This window comes from Ceratosolen solmsi, unplaced genomic scaffold (genome assembly GCF_000503995.2).
Source record: "Ceratosolen solmsi marchali unplaced genomic scaffold, CerSol_1.0 scaffold90, whole genome shotgun sequence".
Taxonomy (NCBI): domain Eukaryota; kingdom Metazoa; phylum Arthropoda; class Insecta; order Hymenoptera; family Agaonidae; genus Ceratosolen; species Ceratosolen solmsi.
In genome coordinates, this window is record NW_011948460.1 from 187459 (window position 1) to 215134 (window position 27676).

At 28.5% G+C, this 27676-nt stretch overlaps 1 protein-coding gene across 1 annotated transcript; it reads left to right on the forward strand.

Annotated features, from left to right (window-relative positions):
- The first annotated feature begins 338 nt into the window (after window positions 1-338).
- Window positions 339-27242, forward strand: LOC105366901 (protein white-like). The gene is made up of 11 exons (XM_011505503.1): window positions 339-413; window positions 920-1148; window positions 3315-3625; window positions 8225-8423; window positions 10508-10646; window positions 14627-14960; window positions 21286-21417; window positions 22218-22446; window positions 25112-25217; window positions 26854-27025; window positions 27093-27242. Exons 1-11 carry the CDS (start codon window positions 339-341, stop codon window positions 27201-27203), a joined length of 2037 nt encoding a protein of 678 aa, XP_011503805.1. The 3' UTR covers window positions 27204-27242.
- The last annotated feature ends 434 nt before the right edge of the window (window positions 27243-27676 follow it).

Here is a 27676-nt window from a genome sequence, read left to right on the forward strand (position 1 = left end):
AAAGGCCTTGTGAATTTCCTCTGCCACAGAGTATGAGTCCGAGAGTTCCTCTACTGTGACGTTGGATCGCGGTGTGACATATTGTTCAGCGAGGGTCTGTGATAGATTAATGCGCTTAAAATGTGTTTTTATTTTCATTGAAAATTCATTGTTTATTTGTGATGATGTGGCGCTGCTAAGAGTTTTAGCTTTTATTGATCTGGTTGCCTTTGGTGTCTTGGTGCCCTTGACATTCGTTGTGGCGTCAAGTATTATGTTAATTCTTTTTCCTCTGTATCTGGCAGACCTGATTTTTGTAATTTTGCTGATGTTTGAATGTGCGTGATGAGTCACCGCTAATGCGTGAGGAGCCACCGCTAATGTGTGAGGAGCCGCTGGAAATGCTTGAGGCAGACCTGATGTTTGCAGGTCCGGCTTGACAATTGAATATTCTGTATGGTGATGAGATTGTCCGGCTCGAAGGACCAAATTTTCAACTTTTAGTGTTTTATTTTTATGGCTCGAACTGCCAATTCAATAGTTCAGTGGGTTAATCTCTCGCCATAATGAATTAAGAAAAAAGAATGCACAAATGAAATGATAAAAGTATAATGTAATATATTTAAAGTCCATTATAAATTATTTGCTTATATTACAAATATAGTGTACAACAATAATTTTTTTGAAGTATGTATATATGTTATTTTACTAAGAACATTATTTATTTAGTAGAACAATTCTATGAAAAAATAAATGTAAATCAACACATAAATAAATATTCAATTACAATGTTATTACATCATGTATTTTGTTGATTTTAGTTTTCAGTTTATAAGAAAAAATAAAAAAATAATCAACATTCATGTGAAATAAAATCTATTTTTTAATATATTTATATCTGTATATTTATATCTTAATGTATTTATATTATTCTTTATAGGAGCATTACGCTTCTGAATTTGGTAAAGTATATGACAATTCATTGCCTATAAATAATGATGTCAAGCAAAATTCATCGGTTATAAAAACATACAATTTCAACAAAATGCCTGTAACATACACTTGGAGTAATCTTAATGTGTATTATACTTTAAAAAATAACAATGTATGGAACCAATTTTTTAATAAACGTAATGAAATATGTTATCAAAAACATATTTTAAAGAACGGTAAGTATAAATTATCAAAATAATATACACATTTAAATTGTAGCTTTGATTGTCTGGAGTTTTTATTTATTATTCTGGTGTATTCTGTCATATTAAATGGTTTTCAAATTACAATTTTCACTTGATTGGATAATAAGCATTTACTCTATTGTAATATATTAATATATAATTGAACAGAAATAAAAGTTATTTATTGTTATTACAATAATTTATAAGTATTCTTAATTAACGAACAAGTAAAATAAGTAAAATAATTTAAAAATTAAATGTTTAATATAAATGCGTTTTATATGTGAAAATTGAAATGACTAGATTAGATTGTCAAAATTTTTTTGACAATTATCTGCATATGTATCTGGGATCAGACTGAGAACATCCCGGTGATGTTAGGTGAAGGTGTTGCTGTATATCTTGGTTTTCTTTTATTAAATACAATAATATAATAATGGTTAATGGTTATAGATGTGTATGAATAGTGAGTATGAGTGACTTAAATGTATGAAGTTTCTTTAGTAATTTTGCGTGCTGATGAGATTGTGTTATATCTTAGTAGCATGAGGCGTGAATCTTTTCTTCCTTGAGAAGTGTCACGTTCTGGTCGTAAGGAACGTGCGTAGCCGCCGTTGCTGTTTCGATGAAGTTGTGGGAACCGTAGCTGTTCTGGCGTATATGATGAGCCTTTGCTTATGTAGCCGTTGCTACTTATGTGCGCATAAGCCGCCGCTGTTGTAGTCGGCGCTTACTAAAGGAGCGTGTGAGACGCTGCTGCTTTATTCGTTGCTTGTGTATCTATATTGAGATCCGTTGATATGTGTTTGAGTTATACTTCCGCTAAATTCACTCTTGATTTATGCTTGCACTAGCGCTTCTAAAATATAAGTTTAACGTATTTTGATCGCGTCGCTATTGGTTATTTGATTGCTTGTTAATTGATGATTAAATACTTGTATAGCTACAGTGAGTGATAACTGTAGGCTGAATGCTTGAAGATAGAAATAGTGAGCCCATCGTGGTGACTGCGTCATTGTTACGAGTACAGTGCGCTGCACGTCCAACGCTGCTCTTAAATATTCACGTAGCAGCTTGCGGAATTGACGTCAGTAGGATATAGCCTTGGAAAGTTCATCGGCATTCTATGCAGAAATATAATCGTATATTCGAGTTCATGGCGTAGGAAATTTCCCGAATTCGCTAAATTGTGTTTATAAACACAAGCGTCCGGGAGCTCGTATCCTTTCCAATTTTTAATTCTGCTTCAACTGCTTCAATCCCGAAGAGTATGATTAATCTTTTAAAAGTGATAATATAATAATAAATAGCAAACTTTTTCCGAATTAGAAATAATGCAGCATTAGAAATGACACTGTAATCTATATAAAATAATTTTAAAATGTGTGTAGTAGATATTTAATAAATGTTTGTTTAAATAAAATAAAATAAATATATGCAGATTTCTCAATAATGAATGAACTGATTGTATATCTAATTATGTTTTCGAATTTGATCTTTATATTTAGTTTGATACATGTACGTATAAATTTATACTTTTATAGTCATATTAGGGATAAGATAAAAATAGTGTAAATATTGAAATTATAAATAATAAGTTAAGTGATAACGGAAGAATCTTTGATAATAATTGTGCAAGTGCATAAATTTGTTACTTTTAATTTGATAAACAAAAGAGTAATATAAATTAAGAAATATAACCATAAAACCATATTTAATAAGAAAGTGAAACAATGATATTTTCAATTAAATATATACTTTTTTAGAAACAAACATTCAAAAGATTTTGACCTAGATATTCAAAATAAAAAATTACTATTAGCAGCTGTTATAGTTGTAGACATAAAGAATATATAATAGATTTTATAAAAATAAAAAAATTATAAACATTAATTACTAGATTATAAAAATTCGTATAAATTTCGAACAAAAAAGGAATTAATTCTTATAAATGATTTGCTATATAAAATTATTCGATAAACCTAATAAAAATAGAAATTAATTTTCTATTTTAATTCATAGTTTGCATGATAGTTTTTGGCATTTCAATTCTTTTTGTTATTGATACTTACTCGGTATAATTTCATGTTTACTTATTAAATTTCTCTAATGTATTTATATATAAATACATATCATCTTATGTATTTATTTTTACAGTTTCGGGAATCGCTTATCCTGGAGAATTATTAGTTATAATGGGTTCTTCAGGGGCAGGAAAAACTACTTTATTAGATGCTTTAACCTATCAACATAAAACTGAAGTTGTTATGTCTGGAAATATAACGATAAATGGAAAACGAGTAAATTCTAGTATGTTAACCTCTCAAATGGCATATGTTCAACAACATGATTTATTTATAGGTACATTAACAGTAAAGGAACATCTTATATTTCAAGCTTTGGTACGCATGGATAAAAAAATACCATATTATCAGCGAATTCAACGAGTAAATGAAATTATATCTGAGGTTATTAAAAATTATTAATATTAATCAATATTATAATATATTTATTAATTTTTTTTTATTCCTTTTTAGTTGTAATACTATAAAATACTTGTTTAGTATTAATAGGATTAAGTTCTGATTTATGACTAAGTATATAATAATTAAAACTAACAAGAAAAAATCTTCTTAGAATAGTTTGATCTTTAATCATTTAGTGCTTGAATTATCTACTCTGAAATGATAAAAGTAGAAATATTTTCAAATAAACTTATCTAATTGTAAACTGTAGTAACAATAAATAAATTGAAATAGATATCCTATATCATATTGTTATTCAAATAAAATAAAATAAAAATTTATAGATTAATGTCAAGGATAGATACAAAAGATAATTTATTAAAAATAAGAATATATATGTATATATTTCTTTGTAGATGATGAAATAGTTATAAATAAATATTTTTAATGGATAACATAACTAAAATCATGCAATTCTAGATCTTTTATCCATAAGTAGTGTTTATTATTATTTCTATATTTTATATTATTTTAAATGATTAAAGTAATAATTATGTGTAAAATATATCTATGCATTAAATAAAAAACTTCAATTTTAACTATACTAATCAAAATTATGACTATGTACATGTTTTGTTTAATTTATTTTTATATAGATATTGGTTATCAAAAGATTTCAAATTCTATTCTCATACATAAATTTTGAACTTAATTAAAGTTACTTGGGGAAACACACAGTTTAAATGTTAAAAACACCTTTAATAATAAAAAATATAGATTATTATTGGTTATAATATCATAAAATACATTCAATTAGACTCAAAATTAACGCATAATAAATAAAAAGTGAGTATATTAGTTATACCATTACATACAATAAATATGTTAGCTATGTAAGTGAATATATACCGTTATAGGGAGTCTTAATGCCTAAATTATTTTAAATCATTCATAGAGAATGTGAAGATATCTATTTGTTATTTGTTATAACTCATAATACATTGATAAAGAAAATTAAAAAGATTTGGAAGAATTTGAATGATAGTTTGATCTAAAATGAGTATACTCAATTCCATACGTTTATGTAATTATGATTCTTTCTATATGCACATATTATACAAGTATATAATTTATTATTCCAGAAAATTATCATTAGTAATAAATCCTCTAATATTGGCTTTTCCAAATTCATCTGTATTAATACTGCATTTATGATAATTTTTTTTTTAACACTTGACTTATTAATTCATTAATATAGAAAAGAATTCTTATTCAGAAAATGGTAATTCGATTGTTAAACTTGAGCTATTTTTTTATTGCTGTGTGTAAATTATATTTATTTACAAGACAATTATTGTGGAGTAAAATACTTTCATTGATTTGCATGAGTCCTTATCATCGTAAATCATGCTACAGACTATAGGACAGTATATATCCTTACAGTTAGACGATTTTGAGTTATCATGATCTGGTCCTCTGTAAGTAGTGATGATAAAATTTAACTCACCACGTATTGTATAAAATACTTTAAAATACTAAAGCATTTTTAAAAATGGACATGTAGTTCTTATTTAGTAATATCATGATTGCTGTTGTAAAAGGGTAGATAATTCTTAATTGAAAACCGAGTGAATACAAAATATTTATTAATTTATATAATATATATAGTATTTATGTAATATCTATATTATAATCTAATTACTGCTTAACTTTGTTTGAAACTTTAATAATATAATTTTACAATTATATTAACTAAGTAATAACTTATTCATTTTTGTGTAGTACTATATATTCTATCTTATTTAAGTCAATATGTAAACTATATATTTTATCGTGTTCGTTTTTATTTGAACTATGTTATTTAGTGTGTTCGGAAAATAATCCCACAATTTGACTAGTCAGCCAAATGTGCAATAATTAACGTAGCACAATAAAACCCACTAGATGTTATGTGGGGTTGCCGGGCAAGTAAAGGGTGAATGTACCGATTAATAATTAACACATGTCTTTATTATTTCTATTTATTTGAATTGATTTACAAAAGGGTGAATTACAGACGAACTTTATATTTCTTGATAATCTTGTGGTGTTGAAATATATTTACTATGAATGAAGCAGGTTATAATCTATTGAATATTATCGCTAAGAGGTTATCATGATTGTAGTGCTCTGATCAAACACTGGAATGCCATTGTGTTTATCTCAATACGTGTGTAGTTGCCTTTAAATATCGGTCGTAAGAGAGCCGAGATGGAGCGCAAATTATTCTTAATTTTAGACTGAAAATTTGTTATTGCTTGATTCGAAATTTATCTTATCAATTTAAAAAAATATCAACAAATATTGACATTTCTTATTGGCTTTTTATTTTATGTTATAAAAATTACTTCAAACTATTATTCAATTATTAAATATTATTTTACTATCAGATATTATTTGCTTCATGCTTTTCTTCATTAGGATAATTGACATTGTCCTTATTGCGATATAATTTTTTCTGTTAAATAATTAAAATACACAACGGATTAATAATATATCTTAATAATAAATGTGATACACAAATATAGCAAGCTTTGCAATTATCTACACATCCAATTAAAAAATTTTTCTCTACAATGTTATCTTGCTTCTTTCATTTCTCTTACCCATTAAAATAAAGAAAAATAAGATTTTTATTAAATTGTGGATCGTGTGCGTTAGCTGTTATATAAATTTCGTGCTCCGAAAAATCATTTTATTTCAGCTTATAACGAATATTCATTAGATATATGATTCCTTTGCCTTTCAAGGAACCTTCAAAATCCTTATTTATAACGTCTTTACCTCTATCACTATCTAGCATTGTTTTATATTGTATTTTAATTACGTTTCAATCACTAATTGCTCTGCTTTCAATCATTTTGGTTCTTGAAAAACCGAAAAACTTTGATAAACTATCGGTGAAAGTAAAATGTTGTTTCTTGATGAGGTATTTCAACTCGTCACACATAAAATTCGAATTCATCATAAATTATTAGTGTTATAAAATTAAATTTAATATTTGAATTTTTCTGAAAATTTTTGAAGTACTTATTGCCATGACGATTAATTTATTTTCCATAATATTTAAGTATTTAAATTATTAGCATTTTATTTCGATTAACTATCATATTGAAATTCCAGTTTTTTGTTATTTGAACATGTGTGTGTGTATGCGCGCGCGCGCGCGTGTGCATACATATAACGGTAGTCGAAATCCGTAGCTTTAATCATATTATTGCATGTGAATAAATATCGGTTCCCGTTATCTGAACCGAAAAATCTTTTCCTATTTAGCAGTTACTTTAAGTAAAAATAAATTTTATTTTAAGCTTTAAATATATAATCTACTTTTTTTTAATAATAATATTTCGTCTAAAGTTATCATCTCGCATACTTTGAATAATTTTAAAAATAATTTTTAGCAATGTGTTCTAAAGAATTATTGTTAGTTTATAGGAACGAATTGAAAAGAAAAATAGGCATAAAGAACTAGTTGATAATAGATATATTTTAATATTAAAATTTAAATACAAAATAGATTGAATTTGATCATGTTCACATTTTGTGTAATCCCTATTCCAACATGATTTTCTTGAGAGTATAGAATTTTAAGAAGTTAATACGAATATTTAAAATATCTATAAAACTAAATACATGTGTTATAAATTAGCTCTATTGTTTATATACGATTGTGTAATCATATTTTGTCAATCATTTGTATCAATCAAAAACAGATATTTTTAGATAATAGAATAAGTATAAATGATTCTATGGTTTTACTAAAACAATATTTAAGTAAGAGGGCTATTTGCTTTGAATACAGACTATGTATATGTTATGAAATAATGTTATGTTATTAGTGATATTAAACGGCGAAGTTTGCTTATTGCTTCTTGCTAAATATATCTGGAATTGTTTTCCAATTATATTTGATTCGACTTTATTCGCGTCTGGACTATTTAATAAAATTAATTATTGTAAAATTATAAATGTTCTTTCTATATAGCAGTGTAATACTTTACAAACACTTTAATAACAATTTATTTATTTTAAATGTAATTATAAGAATAAATATTTAAATATAAATAGTTAATAAAAAATTGAATATGTAGTATTTCAATTTGTATTAAATTGTTCTTATTTTATATTAATTAACCATATAAAATTAGCAATTAACAGATTTATATTTGAATGAAGATTTCAATTATTTGAAAAAAGTAATTTCAGAAAGAATATAAAAAATTGTATTTGTATCTCAATGAAAAAAACAAAGAAATTGAAATGTTTAATACATGCAATAGCACGTAACAATATAATATCGAATTAATATGCAACAAAATTAAATATGTAATATGAATGTTCGATGAAAACCTATTATTATTATAATATTATTATATTATAACTATTATTATTAATATGTTAAAAGAAACATTAAATTAATTATATTGAACATTAAATTGAATAATTTGAATACATTTTAGAATATATAATTAAATTTCAAACGTATTTATAGAATATTATAAATTATATATAATTTATTTATAATACTTCATGAATTAAAGAAATTGTATAATTTCTTAGCTAGCGTTGATTAATTGTCAAAATACAGTAATTGGTATACCTGGTAGACTAAAAGGCATATCTGGAGGTGAAATGAAAAGATTATCCTTTGCTTCAGAAGTTTTAACTGATCCACCACTAATGTTATGTGATGAACCAACTTCTGGTCTTGATTCATGTGTGGCTCATCAAGTAATTACCGTTTTGAAAAATCTTGCTGGTTTGTTGTTACATTGCTACTATATTATTTTGTATATTAATTTTAACTTAATATATACTTTATTTATATAAACTAGATAAAATCCAGATAAATAAATTAATTACTTTGCTTTTTTATTTCACTTCATTCCACCAAAGACTTTCCCCTATCGACTAATAAATATCTAAGAATACGATGAATACGTAAAAATTATTATGAAATCGTGTTTTTACAATTTTATTATAATGTCAAATAAATAGAGATCTAAATAACTTTTTTTTATTCTTCTTGTAATTATATAATAATTTAAAAAATTATGTTTTATATATCTAGTTTACTGAAAAAGGGGATAATAACTTTTATTTTCTCAAATTTATAGAAAAAAATATATATAATGAAAAAATTCATTTTTAAACAAATAATTCAACTGTCAATTTTTTTATATTATAAATATAATTGTTAATATAAATATTTCTAATATTACTTATAACAAATTTTTTATTTAATCTATTATGACTTAATTTAAAATCAAAAAAGATTGCTGAATATTATAAAAGGTAAGACCTGCTATTTTTGTATTTTTTATAATAAAGTAATAAAGAGATAAAATTTTAGAATTTTAAATACATGTATCAGTCCGCTGGCTTATTTTATAAATTTTTTGCTTATAATTCTAATTATAGATATCCAAATATTAAATAATCATATTATATAGGTAATTTTAATTTTTCAAAATTACTTGTGTAGTTGAATCAAATTATTTAAAAAATCTCTATCACATAATAGAAAAAAACTTTAATATTTATCAATTTAATAAATTAATTTAATATTAAATATCAAAAGTATATATTTTCGTTAATTTACAATAATTTAAAAAGATTTTATTTACAAAAGAAATTTATAACATTCTTATTGAAAATCGAATATTTAAACTATTATTTATGAAAATATAATACTACAATTTGTTAACAAAATTTACTTGTTCAAATTAAATATATTATCAATTCTGAATTTTAAGAAGAATAAAAAGATATATAAAATATGCAAATATTTAATGTATAATATGTGTTCAGAATTGGAGCATTTATTCGAGGCCTTCGGTTCTCGGAAAGTTTACCTTTTCTTACGCTGATTTCCCGATTAACCAAAAGCTAGAATTTTCGAACGTTCTACAAGGCTCTTCTTAGCCTTTGTGTAGCAACGTCGATCGAATTTTCGAATTTTCCAAGGTTTGCATTCACCGAATTCTCGATCTTTCCGAAGGTTACTTAGTCTCAAACGATTACATTACGATTTGCTTTCTCTGAATTCTCAAATAGCCAAAAGTTTGGATTCTCGACCGTTTCCGAAGGCTGTTTAGCCTCGAATGATTACATTTGCTTTCGTCGAATTCTCGAATAGCCGAAGGCTTGTTTCGAGTTAGTTTTAGTTGATGCGCTAATATTTAAGGAAGCGCGCATCAAGACTACACGTAGTTTACATAAAGCAGTCGTAGTGTCGGTAGTCAGAAAGTGCACAGTATCAGTTCTACCTCACAGTCAGTCATCTACACCCAAGCCACGCTATCACACAGAGTCTACAACAAGGAGAAGGACACGCAACACGCATCGACTTTTCTTGCTGATCTTGACAACGTCGGCATAGAACCGTAGATACTTCTAACAAGCTATATTCCCCTTCAGGGAATATACAAAATCCATTGCTTATTCCCATAACATCATCAACGACATCGCCACCATTACCAAGGAGAAACCATATCATTATAATAGAATAATTCCTTCTCTCACAAGAAGTGAACATAGAATTACAATAACGTAATTGCCAATAAACCAAAATAAACGATGTCCGAAAATAAACGATGTTACACATTGTACATATTTACAGCGCTTCCATATGTGTCCGTTTCTAATCATCACTACGGCGAAATACTAATAAACTGAACTATTGAATTTGGCAGTTCGAGCCAGAAACTAAACTTTCAAACAATATGTAAATATGTAAGATATATTAAATATATGAAATAAAAATGAATCTTATTGTTTATATTTATTGAATGAGAAAATTGAAGTATAAAACTCATCTACTTTCATTCTTATTCTATACAGATAAAGGAAAAACAATAATTACAACAATGCATCAACCATCAACTGAGTTATTTAATATGTTTAATAAGATATTACTAATTGCCGAAGGTCGCGTAGCATTTATGGGAACTAGTGAAGAGGCTTATACCTTCTTTAAATCGTAAGTAAATCCGTTTATAATGAATGTAGTAGAGTAAATGTTTTATTTTAATCATTTTTTAAATCATATTGTACACTATTTAATTTACTTAAAAAAATGTTTTAGACTATTTATGTATTATTACCTTAAAAATATTATCTATTGGTCATTAGTTATATCAAATTTTAATTAAAAAAACTGTATTAAATTTTTCTTAATCACATTAATCAATTTAAGACATTCTTTCTCTATGCTCAAAATATATTAAAAATATATGACAAATAGAAGCTATCTTTTATATTTATTATAATTTTATTAATTATAATTTTTTATTAAAATTTCAATAAAAAAAAATTTTTTTTTAATTTATATTAATTTTTTTATTAGTATTTATTGTATGTTATTTAGATATTATTATTTTTATATTTAAACTTTTATTTATGTAGTATGTCTTTTTATATAAAAAACGGTTATACATTTAAAGAATTATGTAAAAGTTTCATTAAATGATAATTATTTTAATTAGTCGCATTTTAAAACTGTAAATGAAATTAAACGACCAATCAAATATTGATGAATATTTATATCATACAGTTTTAAAAAATAATTATTTGTGTAAATAATATCGACAGAACATCCATGTCTGGGATCAGACTAAAAACCTCCCTTTGATGGTGGGTGGAGGTGTTGCTGGCAAGTGGAAGGGGCAATACAATTATTCAATAATACATGCACTATCCCTTGTATTTCCTTAATTAAATATAATAATATAATAAATAGTTAGATAAAAGTAAGAGTCGATGCAGTTGTAGTATGGGTGAGAGCCGCCGCTGTCGTACCGAACCATCTAAGTGAGACCGGGTCGCTGCTGCTTTAGTATCGGTGCGTTTATAGTTTAGATGTAATATCACCGGTTATAGCCGGTGTTTTCTTGTACAACTTCTGCCCTTCGCGGGAGTTCTGCGATCCAATATCTGCTCTTTTAGCCGGTGTTTTCTCTTACACCTTCAATCGTTCGCGGGAGCTTCGCGATTTAATAAATGCCAATTCAATAAATGCATATCGCGACAAGTGTATTCACAGTTTCAGAACCGTAGTAGGCTGGGTCTTTTGCGCCTTCAATATATAGTTTCTCCTTCTATTAAATTCACAAAAATTCATGTCTTACGTAATTATGTGATGAGTGTGTAGGTGGTGCACTTCTAGTTTAATATTCATTATTGAAATACAATCAGTACTATTGACTGGTCAGCTATGGCGCACTTGAATAGTGTTCGGAATTGGAGCATTTTGTTTGAGGCCTTCAGTTCTAGGCATGTTTACATTTTCTCACATTTATTTCCCAATTATCTAAAAGCAGAATTCTCGAACGTTCTACAAGGCTGCTTAGTCTTCGCGTAGCAACGTCGATTGAATTCTCGAATCTTTCAAGATTTGCTTTCGCCGAATTCTCAAGTAGCCGAAAGCTTGGATTTCCGGTCATTTCTGAAGGCTGCTCGACCCTGAACGATTGCGTTATTTTCACCGAATTCTCGCATAGCCGAAAGCTCATTTCGAGCTAAAACTAGTTGCCGCGCATATACTTAAGACAGCGCGCGACAAGACTCCACGTACTCAACATAAAGCAGTCATCTAGTACGTAGTGTTGGTAGTTATAAAGTGCCAGTATTCAGTTATTCATTCAAACCAGTCATCTACGTCCAAGCCACGCTATTGTACAGAGTCTTTGCCAGGAAAAGGTCAAGCAATACACACTCATTCAACGCAACTATTGCAAGGAATGCTCGTTCACTTCTCTAGTGCACCAAGACAAGAATCCGACAAGGTCTGACTGCCGTTCTAGAAAATACTCGACTATACAAATCATGGTATCTATACTTCTACTTTCGAAGGTATATCATCTGTCTTTATTGCAAATAACTATACTCACAGAGACATTAACATACTCCCCTTATGAGTGTTACCTGATGAGCATGGTCGATTCTTCTTGTTGACCTTTACAACGTCAGCATAGAACCCAATAAGCCATATTCCCCTTCAGGGATTATACAAAATCCATTTCTGATCCCCATAACATCATCAACGACATCGCCATCATTACCAAGAAGCAACCACATCATTGTATTGGAATAATTCCCTCTCTCCCACAAGAAGTGAACATAGAACTACAATATTGTAATTCTTAATAAAACAGAATAAAAGATATCTTAAAAGGAAGTTACACATTGTACATATTTACAGCCCTTCTACGTGTGTTCTTTCCTAAGCATCGCTACGGTGAGAGACTAAGAAACTGAACTAGTGAATTTGGCAGTTCGAGCCACAGACTAAACTTTCGAACATTTAGTCCTTCGAGTCGGATTTTCGAACATTTAGTCCTTCGAGTCGGATTTTCGAACTTTTGGTCCTTCACGTCGGATATCCAGGCTTTCAAACATTTGATCCGTCGAACCGGATTTTCGAATTTTTGGTCCTTCAAGCCGGATATCCGGACTTTCGAACAAATAGTTTTACATAATTATTGTGTCACTGTTGGTTTACTAGCTTATTATTGCATTGTCTGTCAAAATTATGTGCGTATATTGTAAGCTAGCTGATTGACAGATATACGGCGGAGTTTAGTGGCTGTGTGAGTATGCTGTGATAACTGATTAATTGAGAAATACTGTGAGTAATAACAGATGCGAATGATAGATAAAAATACAGTGAGTCCCAGTACGTGGCGTGCTGCTCTTAAATATTCGCGTGGCAGCTTACAATGCTGGCAACAGTGCTTGGGCTTGTTACTAGGCTGATAGTCTTTATGACGTCAGAACGAAGCTCCAGAATGTTCGCGAAGACTAGAAGAACACTGCCTTGAAATTTTATATAATTTCAAAAAACACTTTTGAGAATTACGAAATATTTGTAAATACTTGATTCAACACACATATCTAGAATATTAATCTTATAGAAAAAGTATGGTAAATGATCAAATTAAAAAAATATTTATTTAAAATTCTTAATTTTTTTTTTTAAGAAAATGTGAACTAAAGTCTGATTTATTTACAACTTATTATATGTTGAGTAATCCACTATACAGGTATACTCTTAAAAAATACTTTAAATAAGTTTTTATAATTAATTTTTAACTAAACCATCGAAAGGAATTCATCCTGATCTGTTGAGTCGTAAGCATAGAGAATACTCTAATCACACTTGCTCTCATTTGTTATTGAATAGTGGTATTTCCATCGTATTACTCCTATATGGATTTCGGTAATTTATCGCCATAAAATTGTAATCAATTTTATTCAATTTATCAATATTCTATTCAGGGTGTGTTATAAATATAAATATATACAAAGTAAATTTTTATAACTTCAATTATTTACTTTCATTCAATTATAGTGAAAGTTAAATATAATTTAATGATAATAAATATAAATAATATGACATTACTTATTTTTATTATATAATTTATTTAATAAGTTTTAATTTATTACTTTAATTGTATTGAATCTATTATAAAAAAAAACAATTATATTATTTTTAGACAAATGATTATACTGTAACCTTTATTCCTTTCTTTTCTCGTACTTTTCCTGAGATGCGTATATATTTTTTATTAAATTTTAATTGTATTAAAATAATCTTACAAAAACTATTATTTTTTAAATAAAATTTAAATATTTTACATATTATTCCTGGTACCTAAACCATTCACAAAACTATTTTCAATTCAACTAAAGCATTTTTTATTTTATTTAAAGAACCTTTAGTATTAAAAAAATGATAATAAAAACTTTATAAAAGTATTACAAATTAAGTCAAAAATATTAAATGTTATATTGTTTTATAAATACTTAATAAGATAATTAAATAAATAATATTTATAAGAGAATATTTATAATATATGAATAGTTGTGAAGTATCTTTACTACTATATTATAAAAATATAAATTTATTCTAGGATTCATATATATGAATTATACGAATTATTAATAATCACACTATTTCAGAATTGGTGCTTTATGTCCAAATAATTACAACCCTGCTGATTTTTTTATTCAACTATTGGCAATTATTCCTGGAAAAGAAAATATCTGTAAATATACTGTAAATACTGTGTGTGATAAGTATGAAAACAGTGATACTGGCATACAGATTTCATTTAAAATAAAAAGAATTAATGCGTTTGAAAATGATACGCACCAAAAGAATATTTGTGTATTAAACAAAAAATTACGATATAAAGTGAATTGGTTCCAACAGTTTCGAGCTGTTCTATGGAGATCATGGATATCAGTAATTAAAGAACCAATTTTAATTAAAGTTCGGTTACTACAAACAATCGTGAGTATATTATAACAGTATAATTTTGTATTATTTATGTAATATGAACAAGGTTTATAAAATATACAACAAAAATTAATCTATATTATTATATAATAAAAAGGCTAAAACTTATTTTTATTCTTTATATTAGTATTGCGTATAATATATGTCATTATTCAATATATTTAAAATATAATGATTTTAGATTATTGGTAATGTTTTGCTATATTCTTGATATGTATTCAACATAGATTATTTTAAAATAGATTGCGGTTCGGTGAAAGAACTTTCAAGCTTTTTCAATCACCTTTAAGAAAGATACTGAAATTTAATAATTAACAATAATAGATAATTTATTTATTAATATTGTTACGGATTGAAAATTTTGAAAAGCGGAATATTAAAGTGGGAGAGGTATGGACGCGTGATTCAGTTATTTAAATAAAACAATAGTAACGAACCCTCCAGGCTATCCTCTGTTGACGTCATGACTATTATCGTCATGGCAACAAACACTGGCGGTTAAGGAATAGTGCGATAATATTTAAGGGCTGCGCTTCATGCGCAGCAACCAGTCTTTGCCTCAGTCTAGCAACAATTACACAGTCATTATAACAAGCGCACTATTCATCGTCAAGCTTCTCTCTACTGTTGCCACACACTGTAGTAGTATACATACGTAATAATCAAATAAGTAAACAATCTAACAAAGAAATAGTGACGCTATATTATCAATCCGTTAAACTAAACTTAAACTAATAACGCGCTAGTGCAAACATAAAACAAGAGTGAAAACATCAAATTCATACTACATATATTAACGGATTATACCGACGCATAATACATCGGCGTCGGCTCTAATACATAATACAAATAGCGGCGGCTCTAACGCATACTACTACTAAGGCAGCTCATACATTAGACCGACACATGATACATAAGATGCGGCTCTAACGCATACTATAATAGCACCTATTCCTTATACCACGGAAAGGATTCATCAACACGTAAGAAAATAGAAGAAACTTCATATATTTATTCAATCATAGCATCATTCATATACTTCATGATCATTAATTATTTATGATATTATATTTAATAAAAGGAAAAACAAGAAACACTACAAGTAGTTTTGAATATTTACATTGTCCCTTACACTTACCAGCAACACCTCCACCCAACATCAAACGGAGGTTTTTAGTCTAATCCCAGACAAATATATTGAATAAAGGAAACATAAAAAATTATAATAAGTATATAGCTTGACCATTGTTTAAGTCAAATTCAACCATTATAAAGATCGTATTTATCATTTTGCACTTATTAAATTTAAATAGTTAATTTGTACCCATAATAATTTTAAGGGTTTTATCTACTACTGTTGTTTCTAATTGAAGCAGTTAAAGGTGGAATACATAAATAGGAGAGGTATATGCTCCCGAACATTTACGGTATAAATACAATTCAGCGAATTCGGGAAATTTCACTATGCAGAATACTCGAATATTTTATTCTAATTCCGACTAACAATGCTGAAGAACTCTCCAAGGCTATATCCTAGTGACGTCAGCATAATGATCGGCATAGTAAGAGACACCGGTGCGCTATCGGCGTCATCAAGCTCGTACGAAAATATTTAAGAGCAGTGTTCGACGCGCAGCGGAGTAGTGCAAAATACTAATCATACATTCCCCAGACGAGCTCACTATTGGAACTGCAAGCGGTACCTATGCAAGCATCATTTAATGAATCTATTCACGTACGTAGAGCTTCAAGCAATTCAGGGAACCAATTGTGGAAACTGTTCTAGATTGCGAGACCTTTTTTCAATACAATATAACATCTGGCAAAACAACATCGTAAAATTTGTGTTTAAATTTCAAAACTTTCTTGCTTGCAACTATCTAGCAATAGTGTCATAAAACATCTGAAAAAATAATACAATAAACTCGGAAAAACCCACTCAGATAGGCATATGTACAAATTCGCTCTGCTCGGTAATTACTTCAGGCATTCTATCGAGCGGACCTACGCCCCCCTTCCCGCTGTCGACAAGTTGTCATGCTGTCGCCAGATGCGTCAGCGGCAACGAGAGCTCTTGGCATGAAGACCAAGAGACGACTAGGCCCTTAACTAACTATAAGGCCATAAGAGGCGCTGCACTCGCTCTGTAAGGGAGGAGTCTCTGATTGGACGAAGAATAAGGGAAGGGGTTCAAGTGAAATTGATGGTCAGCAAATGTATTTAAGGGGCGCATTTTTCAATATTCATCACTCTCGATATAACACTCTCGATACAGTACTTATTCAATTAAGAAGTGGAAAGTCTTTTATTAGCGTAGTTCAAGACAACTATCGTTACAAGTCCTATTGGCGGGAGACGAATTACCTTATCGAAGTCCAGACACGTTGGAAGTTTCCTATTAACGTAGTTCAATACAACTATAGTTACAAGTCCTATTGGCGGGCGACGCATTCCAACGACAAGTGTCCAGTGACAAGCCCCCTTGAAGAAAGAACAAGGAGGTTCCAATTTCAAATATATCAGCAGTCTTCGTACGTAATATTATTACAATAATTACATACTTTGAGATTCAGAGATTATGACATCGACAAGCAATTAAAGGCGAAGAAGCTCTCCCCAGAGCAACAGTGCCGAATAGATTCCAGTACGCGTCGTCAAGTGCACGCCCACTAAAAGGCGTCTTGTCGGCAACTCTCACCTTAGTTCAAGTTCGGATGCTTATGAAATTAAGCAACAAACAGCGCGAGTATCGACGAATTAAACTTCATGCCATTCTGCGGTAAAATTCAATCATTACGCTGCATCCATAACGTTAACCACACACGTGCTCATTCAAACAGCTCTAGTGTCGACGAACGAAACTTCGCGCAATTCTACATTCACATTCAAACCTTCAAGCTGCGTAGATGAGTATGCATTTGCCACCGCTAACACATCAATCCAACCCAAGAGTTTTCCAGAATTAAATAATAGTAATACTAGTCAACCTTGTCATCAATAAATAACAGAATAAACAGCATATACATTAGCCATACTTGTATTGTATTATTATAATATCCCTTCCACTTGTGACCTTTCATCGCTACCATACAATACCCGTGGTCTCTGAGTTGTCAAAGGCATCAATTTGTATCCTTCGAACCGGCCTTGGTAAAACAAGCCGGAACGGCAAATACATTTTGTACAGAAACCAATAGAGAACTAATATATCAGACGGGCTCACTATTCGACCTGCAAACGGTACCTCTACAAGCATCATTTAATACATTTATTCACGTAAGTAGAGCATCAAGTAATTCAGGGAACCAATAGTGGGAATCAATAAGGAACCAATAAGCTCTTACAGCCACGTAAGCAAGCACACGACCATTCCTTACAACCACACCAATACCGGCTCTCACGCCTATGTAAGCAGCAATGCAACACAGACGCTTCTTATCACTACTTCAACGGCAGCGGCACTCACGCTCACATAAGAGGCTAAGGCAGCTTCGGCTCACTCTCCCCTCCAGTGCACATCTACTACTATAGCGACTCGTCTTGTAAGGAGAAGGGATCGCGCCTCACTCTATCGAGAGTATACATACTGTCACCATTACGTAAACCAATTGAAGAAACTTCACCACATAATTCACTTACGATATCCATTATACACTTATGACTATTAACTAATTGTTATATTTATTATATTTAATAAAAGGAAAGACAAGAAACACTAAAGAAGTATTGAATAATTGTATTGCCTCTTCCACTTGCCGGCAACACCTCCACCCACCATCAAAGGGAGATTTTCAGTCTGATCCCAGACAACTGTTAATTACGAATTTTTACAAACCAATAGTTATATTCAAATAAGAATAATGACAATATTAATTATACTTAGATTTTAATCAGTATCTGTTGAGAACGACTAGTTTATTTTAAATCACAATAGAACGATCATTTTTAATAATTCTATTAAAGCTTTACAGTAAATTAAGACAAATTAAGAGTGGAAAATCTGGAAGACATGCCACTTTTTTTAATTGACTCATCGTTAGTGATACGTTTTCCGAAGTTGTTGTTGTTTTAGCTGACTCCTTTAGTCCACAACGTAATTTGTCGATGGCTGATTGTACAAGGGAGTAATGCATGAGTTATTCCCCTTGCGCATTCTTCGTGAAATATTTATGTTTTGTTAGCGCTGCCGGCCATTATGACTCGAAATAGCTTTGACCTTTATTAAATGCTTTGTGTAGCTCTTCAACCTGTTATCGTATGCCTAAGACTTTTTCCATAAAGATGTCCAAATGAGATGGCAGGAGCCTTTCCGCTATGTCCTTTATTGCTGTGATACGAATTCATTGACCTTCAGATTTCAGAATGAGCTCAGCGGGTAATCACGCAGTAGCAACACTGTCGGTCATGCGTTCCTCCTCTTCTTATGTAATAATTATATCAGGATTTGTAGGTTCTTCTGGTTTCTTCTTCTCGTGGTTCGGCAGTTTCTCAATGATGAAGCAGAAACGAGAAGAAAAAACAACGAAATACTTACTTCAGTGAGGAGATTCGTTGATACGTTATGACACAGTTACACTGTTGCGCTCTTATATAGCACTAATAGTGTTGCGACGGAATATAATCACAGTATGTAGCGGCACATCCTTCCTGATGGTTGAATACCGAAGGGATGCACTAACTTCCACTAATCCGGCTGGAAGGACTAAATGTTCAGAATTTCAGTCATCCGGTGGTCGAAGGACCATATTCACTATTTTACTGGTAGAAAAGTGTGGTTAAGTGCAGCGGTTAATGCTTCAATTCAGTATTCAACAAATTTGCTTTTCGTACTGTTTATTGAGTTTTATTTTACAACTACACAATTATGATTTTACGTTGATGATAAGAATCGTTGAGATCTTGCCGTTCATACGTGGTTTCCACGTGGTGGTAGCATACGCTACACATCGAGGTAGGAGGTCGTAAATCTCTGCCCACCTCTTACTGTAGTGCTACGTTGTGGTGTTTTAGTTGCGCATCTCCTCTTGATGTGTGGGAGGATAAAGAAATAGTTCAATACCTTAATGTGTCTTGGTAATGAGTGCTATGGCATTTATCTAGATACAGTGTGCAGTGACAGACTGCAGCGACAGAAGTGTTCCCTCAGAGGTGGCTCAAATAAGGCTTCTGCGGCGTCCCCGGTAAGAGAGAGAGCTATGACTTGTCGCGTGCTTGCTTTGTATCCATGCGACAGTTTAGTTAGCTGGCCACAATGGACAGGTGTTGCTATGTGGATATTTGTACCGGACTTCGAATCTAAGGCTTCAGAAGTTTTGAGAATTCTAGGAAAGCAAGCTTTAGAAGGTTGAAGAATTCCGACCGTTGTGGCTATACGGAGACTAGATAAACGTTACAGGACGTTCGCTAAGGCTTTAGAACGATCGAGAATATTCGGAATCAAATGTTTACGATTCTAGAGCTAGTAAGATTATAAAATTCCGAGAACTTTGGTTCTGGAAGGTGCTTCAATACTAAACATGTAATTTAAGCAAATATTACACGCAATAAAATATATAATTATTTTACAATTCATTCATTTAAGAAACCAAAAATTAAAACAAAAAAACTTCTACAAAAATTCAATTAATAAATTAATAACTATAATTGATGAAATATTATTAATACCAAAATTGTAATTAATGTAATATTTGAATATAAAATGAACTTCATAAATAAATACATAAATCTTGAGTATAAGTTTAATTCTGCACTTAACAGGTAATGCATGAAAAATATGAAAGAAATATACATCCTACCAAAATCTTGTAATGATTTCATTGCAGTTTCACTAGTAAGACTTAAAAGATACATACAGATGCTTTATACATTTAAAATCTGTACTTCGTGTTTATGTACTTATGTTTGACTGTTTTTCTTTTTTTTAATAATATATCTATACTAAGAAATAGTCTAACCAGAATTACTAACTAATGTTGCTGGACATCTTTTATCACTATTCTTCTTGTCATTTTCTTTCTATAATATTTAAATTGTCTTTTTCCATCTAAAAAAAATATATAAAAAAAATAAATAATATGATAAACTAAAGTTAAAGTAGTTTAAACAAAGAAAAGATAATTGTATTTAATAATATAAATACTTTTTATTGACTAAATAAGTTACTAATATTATATTTAAAAATCGCAAAAACCTTAAATAAAAGAATGCAATACATATTATATTAATATAGACAAAACTTTTGTATATTCTTCAGTTATTAATATAACAGTTAAATGTTGAATAATGACAACAAATTTAAATTAAAAGTTTTTTGTTTTAGATGGTTTCAATTTTAATAGGTATCATCTATTTAAATCAAAAATTAGATCAAGATGGAGTTATGAATATTAATGGAGCACTTTTTATTTTTCTTACAAATATGACATTCCAAAATGTATTTGCGGTAATAAATGTAAGTTCGCATAATTGTATTCCTTTGTCTATAATTCCTCTATCGAAATAAATATATTTAATAGCTTAATTTAACGTATTTTTTAAATCATATTTAGTTAATCGACAGACCTATAATAAAGATTAATCAATAGTAAATTTTATTATATTACTTATTCTTTAATATTTCAATATATATACTATAAAACGTAGATCGTTAAAATATTAAAAAGTTTTGTAATTTAAAAAAATTCATATTTAAAATTTTACAATAAAAAATGTTTTGTGTGAAATAATAAATTTAAACAAAAAAGCAAAAATTAATTATCAAACTTTTTAATAAATTTTTCATCTATTACAATTGACATTGTATAGGAATAGTATTATTTTAATGGAAAAAATAAAAATAAAATTTGGGTAATTAAATTACCCAATTTCATTTGGGTAAATTATTCTCAGGAAAATGTATTGTTGGAATTTTTAAACCAAGCTATTAAAAATTAAAAATTATTACGGTTATTAGAATATAAATTTTGTTGTCAATTTTCTTTACTACAATGTTGAGTCTTCTTTTTTCTCATTATAAAATTAATTTTTCACTATGAAAATTTTTTTAATTATTATAGTAAAGTAAATTTTTTATTATAATTTTTGTTATTCTAAATTTATTTTTATAGTAAAATAAATATTTTATTAGAATTTTTATTATTGCAAATTTAGAAAGTTTAATATAAGATAGAAATTGAAATAATATTAAATGAATAATAATCTCCCTCTCAATTTTACATAATTCTTCTGAAGATATGTATTTTTTATTTTCAGGTTTTTTGTTCTGAACTACCAATATTTTTACGTGAACATAGAAACGGAATTTATAGGGTTGATGTATACTTTTTATGCAAAACAATTGCTGAAGCACCTATTTTTATTGCAGTTCCAATTATTTTTACAATTATAACATATCCTATGATTGGTTTATATCCGAACATTCAACATTTTTTGGCGACAACTGGAATTATGATTCTAGTTGCAAATGTTTCGACATCATTCGGTAATTTTTTTAATTTTCACTATATAAATATTCTACTTTTCATTTTTAATAAAATATATTAGTATTTTATTTTTTAAAATTCCATATTTAGTAATAGAATTTTTATTTTGGATACTTGTTACGGATTACAGCAATTTTACGCGGTAAACAAAGTGGGAGAGGTAAAGTCACCTATGCTTAGTTAGAAACACTTGCGCGCCGAGTCATAAACAATTCCACGAACTCGGAAAGCCTCATCCCTCAAAATATTCGAATATTACATTACAATTCCGACTAACAAGGGCCGACGAACTCCCCAAGGCTAGACTCTAGTGATGTCACTCTACCAATCAGCATGACAAGAGTGATCCAGTAATCACCGGAATCGCAAGCCTGTACTAGGATACTTAAGGAAACGCACTTGACGCTCTTGCTCTCTTACTAGTTCAACCAAGCCCTCATCAAGATCGGATCGCCATTTTACAGATCGACTCCAGCTCAACGGAAGCCAAGCTCACTCGGCCTACCAACGTTGCTACAGAGATCGATTCCAATACGTACGTAACGCTATTACACACGTCCCTACGTACTATCAATGCCACTGAGATCGACCTCAACACACGTAAGCTATACTAAAGCAGCAGCGACCCGGTCTCACTTAGACGGTTCGGTACGACAGCGGCGGCTCTCACGCATACTACGACTGCATCAACTCTTACTATTATTTAACTATTTATTATATTATTATATTTAATAAAGGAAATACAAGAGATACTGCATGTATTATTGAATAATTGTATTGTCCCTACCAATTGCCAGCAAGCCTCCATCCACCATCAGAGGGAAGCTTTTAGTCTGATCCCAGACAATACTATTATTTAACTTATTCTATATGTTAATTTTGTTTTCATTATTTTTTTTTAATAAAGTCAATATTATTCTTCTATATTACTTTAACGATGAATGTCTGATTCAGGTGATATTTGAATGCACACCAATTTTTTTCATATAAGTATAAAACTATTTAAGTAGTACCACAATTTATTTAAAAACCTGAATTAGAACCTGAATAAGAAAATACAAAATGTATGTATATACAAAATGTATGGTCAACCAGTTTCTTCTATGTTTAATATAAATTATAAATTAATAATATACAATAATTAATATATTTATGTTTAAAATTTTTTTATTGTTTTTATGATTTTATTTCTGAAACATGATTTATGGTTATCTGTTTCAAATTACTTTTCATAAAAGAATTAATTTGAAAAATAATTACATTTTAATTATGAATATATTGCTTTATTAAATCTTGGAAAAATTCGTTTATATTAATTAATACAATATTAAAACAATGTGTTCAAAACTGTGTTGATTTCTTCGCTCAAACTGCCAATGTTTCGATAACTTTAATAATTTGCCTCCCGCCCTAGCAGATGCTTGGATGGGAGTCAAGTGGAAGGGTTGTAGAAATTTGTAGTATGTGTACACTTCGTTAACATAGTTTATTAATAGATACATTAGTAATAAACAGTATTCACTTCTCATAGAAGAGTGTAAACTTTGTCTTGTCGCAATGATGTGGTTACTCCTTGATGTTGACGATGTTGTAACGTCTGCTAATGCTGTAAGGATTAGCAAGAATATGTACACACTCCTAAAAGAACGTGTGTCGACTGAATGATTGGAAAGGAATACCTTGAGGTTTTGTTTCTTGTAGCCGGTTAGTTTCTTGTAATGCAGTCAGCACCCTCGACTGTTTGTAAGTTGTAGTACGCTTGATGCTCAAACGAGTATTCCTTGGAATGGCTTCACTGTTTTAAAGTTTCTAATTGAATAGTTTATTGCTGTAAACTTTAGCCGAGTGGCTTAATTACAAAGAGTGTAACTGAGTGACTGGTGTATGGCAGAAAGCACTGGCTGAATAGTGTAATTGAATAGCGTAATGACTGATAACTGATTGACTGAATAAATTACAGTGAACACCTAGGCGTAGCATGCTTCCTTTAAATATCCGCGCGGCAGCTTACTTTGCTGGCAACAATGCATAGGTAATGCAATGAGGGAATCATGACACGCGAAACTAAAGCTCTAGACGTTTCGAGAACTTGACGTTAATGCGATGTTACAATGCCAATACCATATAAACATTGTAGAGCATTTCAAAGTAAGGCTTTGGAATATTCGAGAATTCTCGGAATCGAATATTTATAAATTTTAATAGTTAGAAGGCTTATACTTTTCCGAAAGCCAAAGCCTCAGAAAATGCTTTAATTCCAAACACCATGAATATTTGAAATTAAATTTATAAAAACTTTTACCATTTAATCTAATTTTTAATTCTGACAATTCGATAGCAATTTATCGATTTCTTCCAGTCTTCTAATGTTCAACTTAAGAGATTTACACCAAATTAATTCTAATACAAAATATACTATAATTTGTCATAAACGAGACGGTAAAACAATATTTTTGATTCTTCAAAGGATTATTTATTTTTATATTATCTCTATTGTATTATTATTCACAAAAATTATTATATTTAATTTATAAATTATTAATTATATTACATTAATATGAAATATTCTCAATTATTATTAATTATATAATATTGAACTAAAATGTATAATTAATATCACATGTATATTTCTATAAATAATAATACTTTAAAAATTGTATACAGGTTATTTTATTTCATGTATTAGTAAGGATATATCGATGGCACTTTCTATTGGACCTCCAATTATTATACCATTTCTACTCTTTGGTGGATTTTTCTTAAATACTGCGTAAGTTAAAAAATATATTCACGATTTTATTTTGATGATAAAAAAAATTTTAATATATATTTGCACTCTATTTTTTAAAAATAAACGTATACATATTAGTGCCAAAATTACAATATAGTTTGTGCCATTATTATGTTGTGTGTTTATATACAATGATATACACGTTGCTAAAATAGAGCATAAAAACAGATAAATATTTATTAATAAGCAAGAAAGATTGTAAATTATAAAAAACAAAGTGTTACTTTAAAATAAAATCGGCTTTAAACATTAATACATTTAATATATTCCTTATTTCAATAAAACTTGCGTGAATTAAATATTCGTTCCCAAAGAACATTGTTTTGAATAAAAATTGTCCTAATATATAAATATATTTATTAATATGATTCATCGTTTGTTATGATGAATCCGGTTTATACATTTAAAGTCTGTATTTGTTAACCAAAATAAGTATAAACTAAGAATTTATCCTTGAGGAAATTAACACATATACAGATCAATATTATCATCGGTAATTAAATTGAGACAAAATTGATAAAAATCAAGATTTATTAATCCTTTCATTAATTCACGAAAGTATTTTTTGTGAGTCGCAGAGGAAAGTTATTTAATTTGATACAGTTATTTTTATAATTGTTGCACCTCACAGTATCTCACAGTATCTCAGTATGAATAATTATTAAGAACATGAAAAAGTAATCTTATCAAATGTTTTTTATGTGAGTAAATTCTACGATCACATAGAAAAATTGTATAACGTAAATAAGGTATCTGCATTTAATTATACAAATATTAACTATTAAATTAACTCCTATTTATATAGAATTATATATAGATAGGATTATAGGGATATATAGGGACTATAGAATTATATAGGATAGAAATATATCTTCATAGATATTTATTATATTATATTATATTTACAATAATAGTATATTTATGGATAATTTTAATAATTTCAATGATACATGTTTGATATAAATTATTATTCTTAAGCAATGATTTTAAAATCATGTTCAGAAATTATAGTCTTGCTTAAATGATCCTTTATTCAAATTTGATATATTAAATAATCCGTCATTCAATACAATGATTAAGAGAAGATCTTTAGGCATTACAGTATCATATTTTTAAGCATGAATGTATTTTTTCTATTCAAACTAAACCAAGAGCACATTTAGCCTTATGCTCATATTAATGAGATAAGTTTACAAAAGTTTTAGTAAATATATTTAAATGGTTGTACAAGATTCCCGAATATAATAGAACAAGAAAAAGGAAATAAAGAAATACATTAAAATTCTTAATCACCTGCCTATGAAACTTTTAAGATTCTTGTTAATGTATACGTATCTCCTGTCAAGCGTTTTTAAACTTTTGTGAAGCATTGATGCAAAGACCATTCAATATTAAGTTTAAAACAAAGAAAAGAACTTGAATTTATTTTAGGACTTTATAAATGAAATAAAAATTTTGTTAAAAGATTAAATAATATAACTTAAGGAAATAATATATTACTTTGGCTTAAATACTAGTATTTAAAATATAATAAGCAATTATAGTATAAAAATAATAATAGTTTCAATTTTGTTTGATAATTTTAGTATTTATTTGATTATAATTATTATTACAGATCAGTCCCTTTATATTTCAAATGGTTTTCTTACTTATCGTGGTTTCGATATGGTAACGAGGCTCTTTTAATCAATCAGTGGTCTGATGTTGATATGATTGCATGTACTAAAATTAATGTAACTTGTCCAAAATCTGGTTTAATGGTTCTTCAAACTCTTAATTTTAAAAAGGTAATAATTATTTATTCTTATTAGATTTATATTTTGCAATTATAAATTTGAAATCATTCTTTTACAGGACTATTTCTGGTTGGATATTTGCGCTTTACTTCTATTAATAATTATATTTCGCATAATAGCATTTTTAGCGCTTTTATCGAAAACTCTACGTAAACGTAAAATTATATAAAATATTGATACAAAAAATTTTAAACAAATGTACAACATAATAGAAACATAATTTTTATACATTTTTTACATTATGATTTTTGTATTACAAAACTTATATAAATATACATATAACACCAATTAGCTAAGAAATATATTTTATGCATCTATATATATGTTATAAGTAGAACATATAATTTTATATGATGTTTAACAATATATCTTAAATTTTTGTATCTATTTTGAAAAATATTACAAATCTAATGATTTATGGTAAATGTAAGTTATAAAATTTCTTAGAAGATATAGTATGATTAATAATAATTGTTTTCAATATAAATTACATAATTAGTTGAAACTTGAATTATCTTTACTTTTGAATATATATATTTTTGATGAACTATTATTAAAGATTTATTGACTTGTTTTAAATTTCTACTTAAATATGTTTATACTGAAATTAAAAATATATTTCCATACATTATTTTTATTACT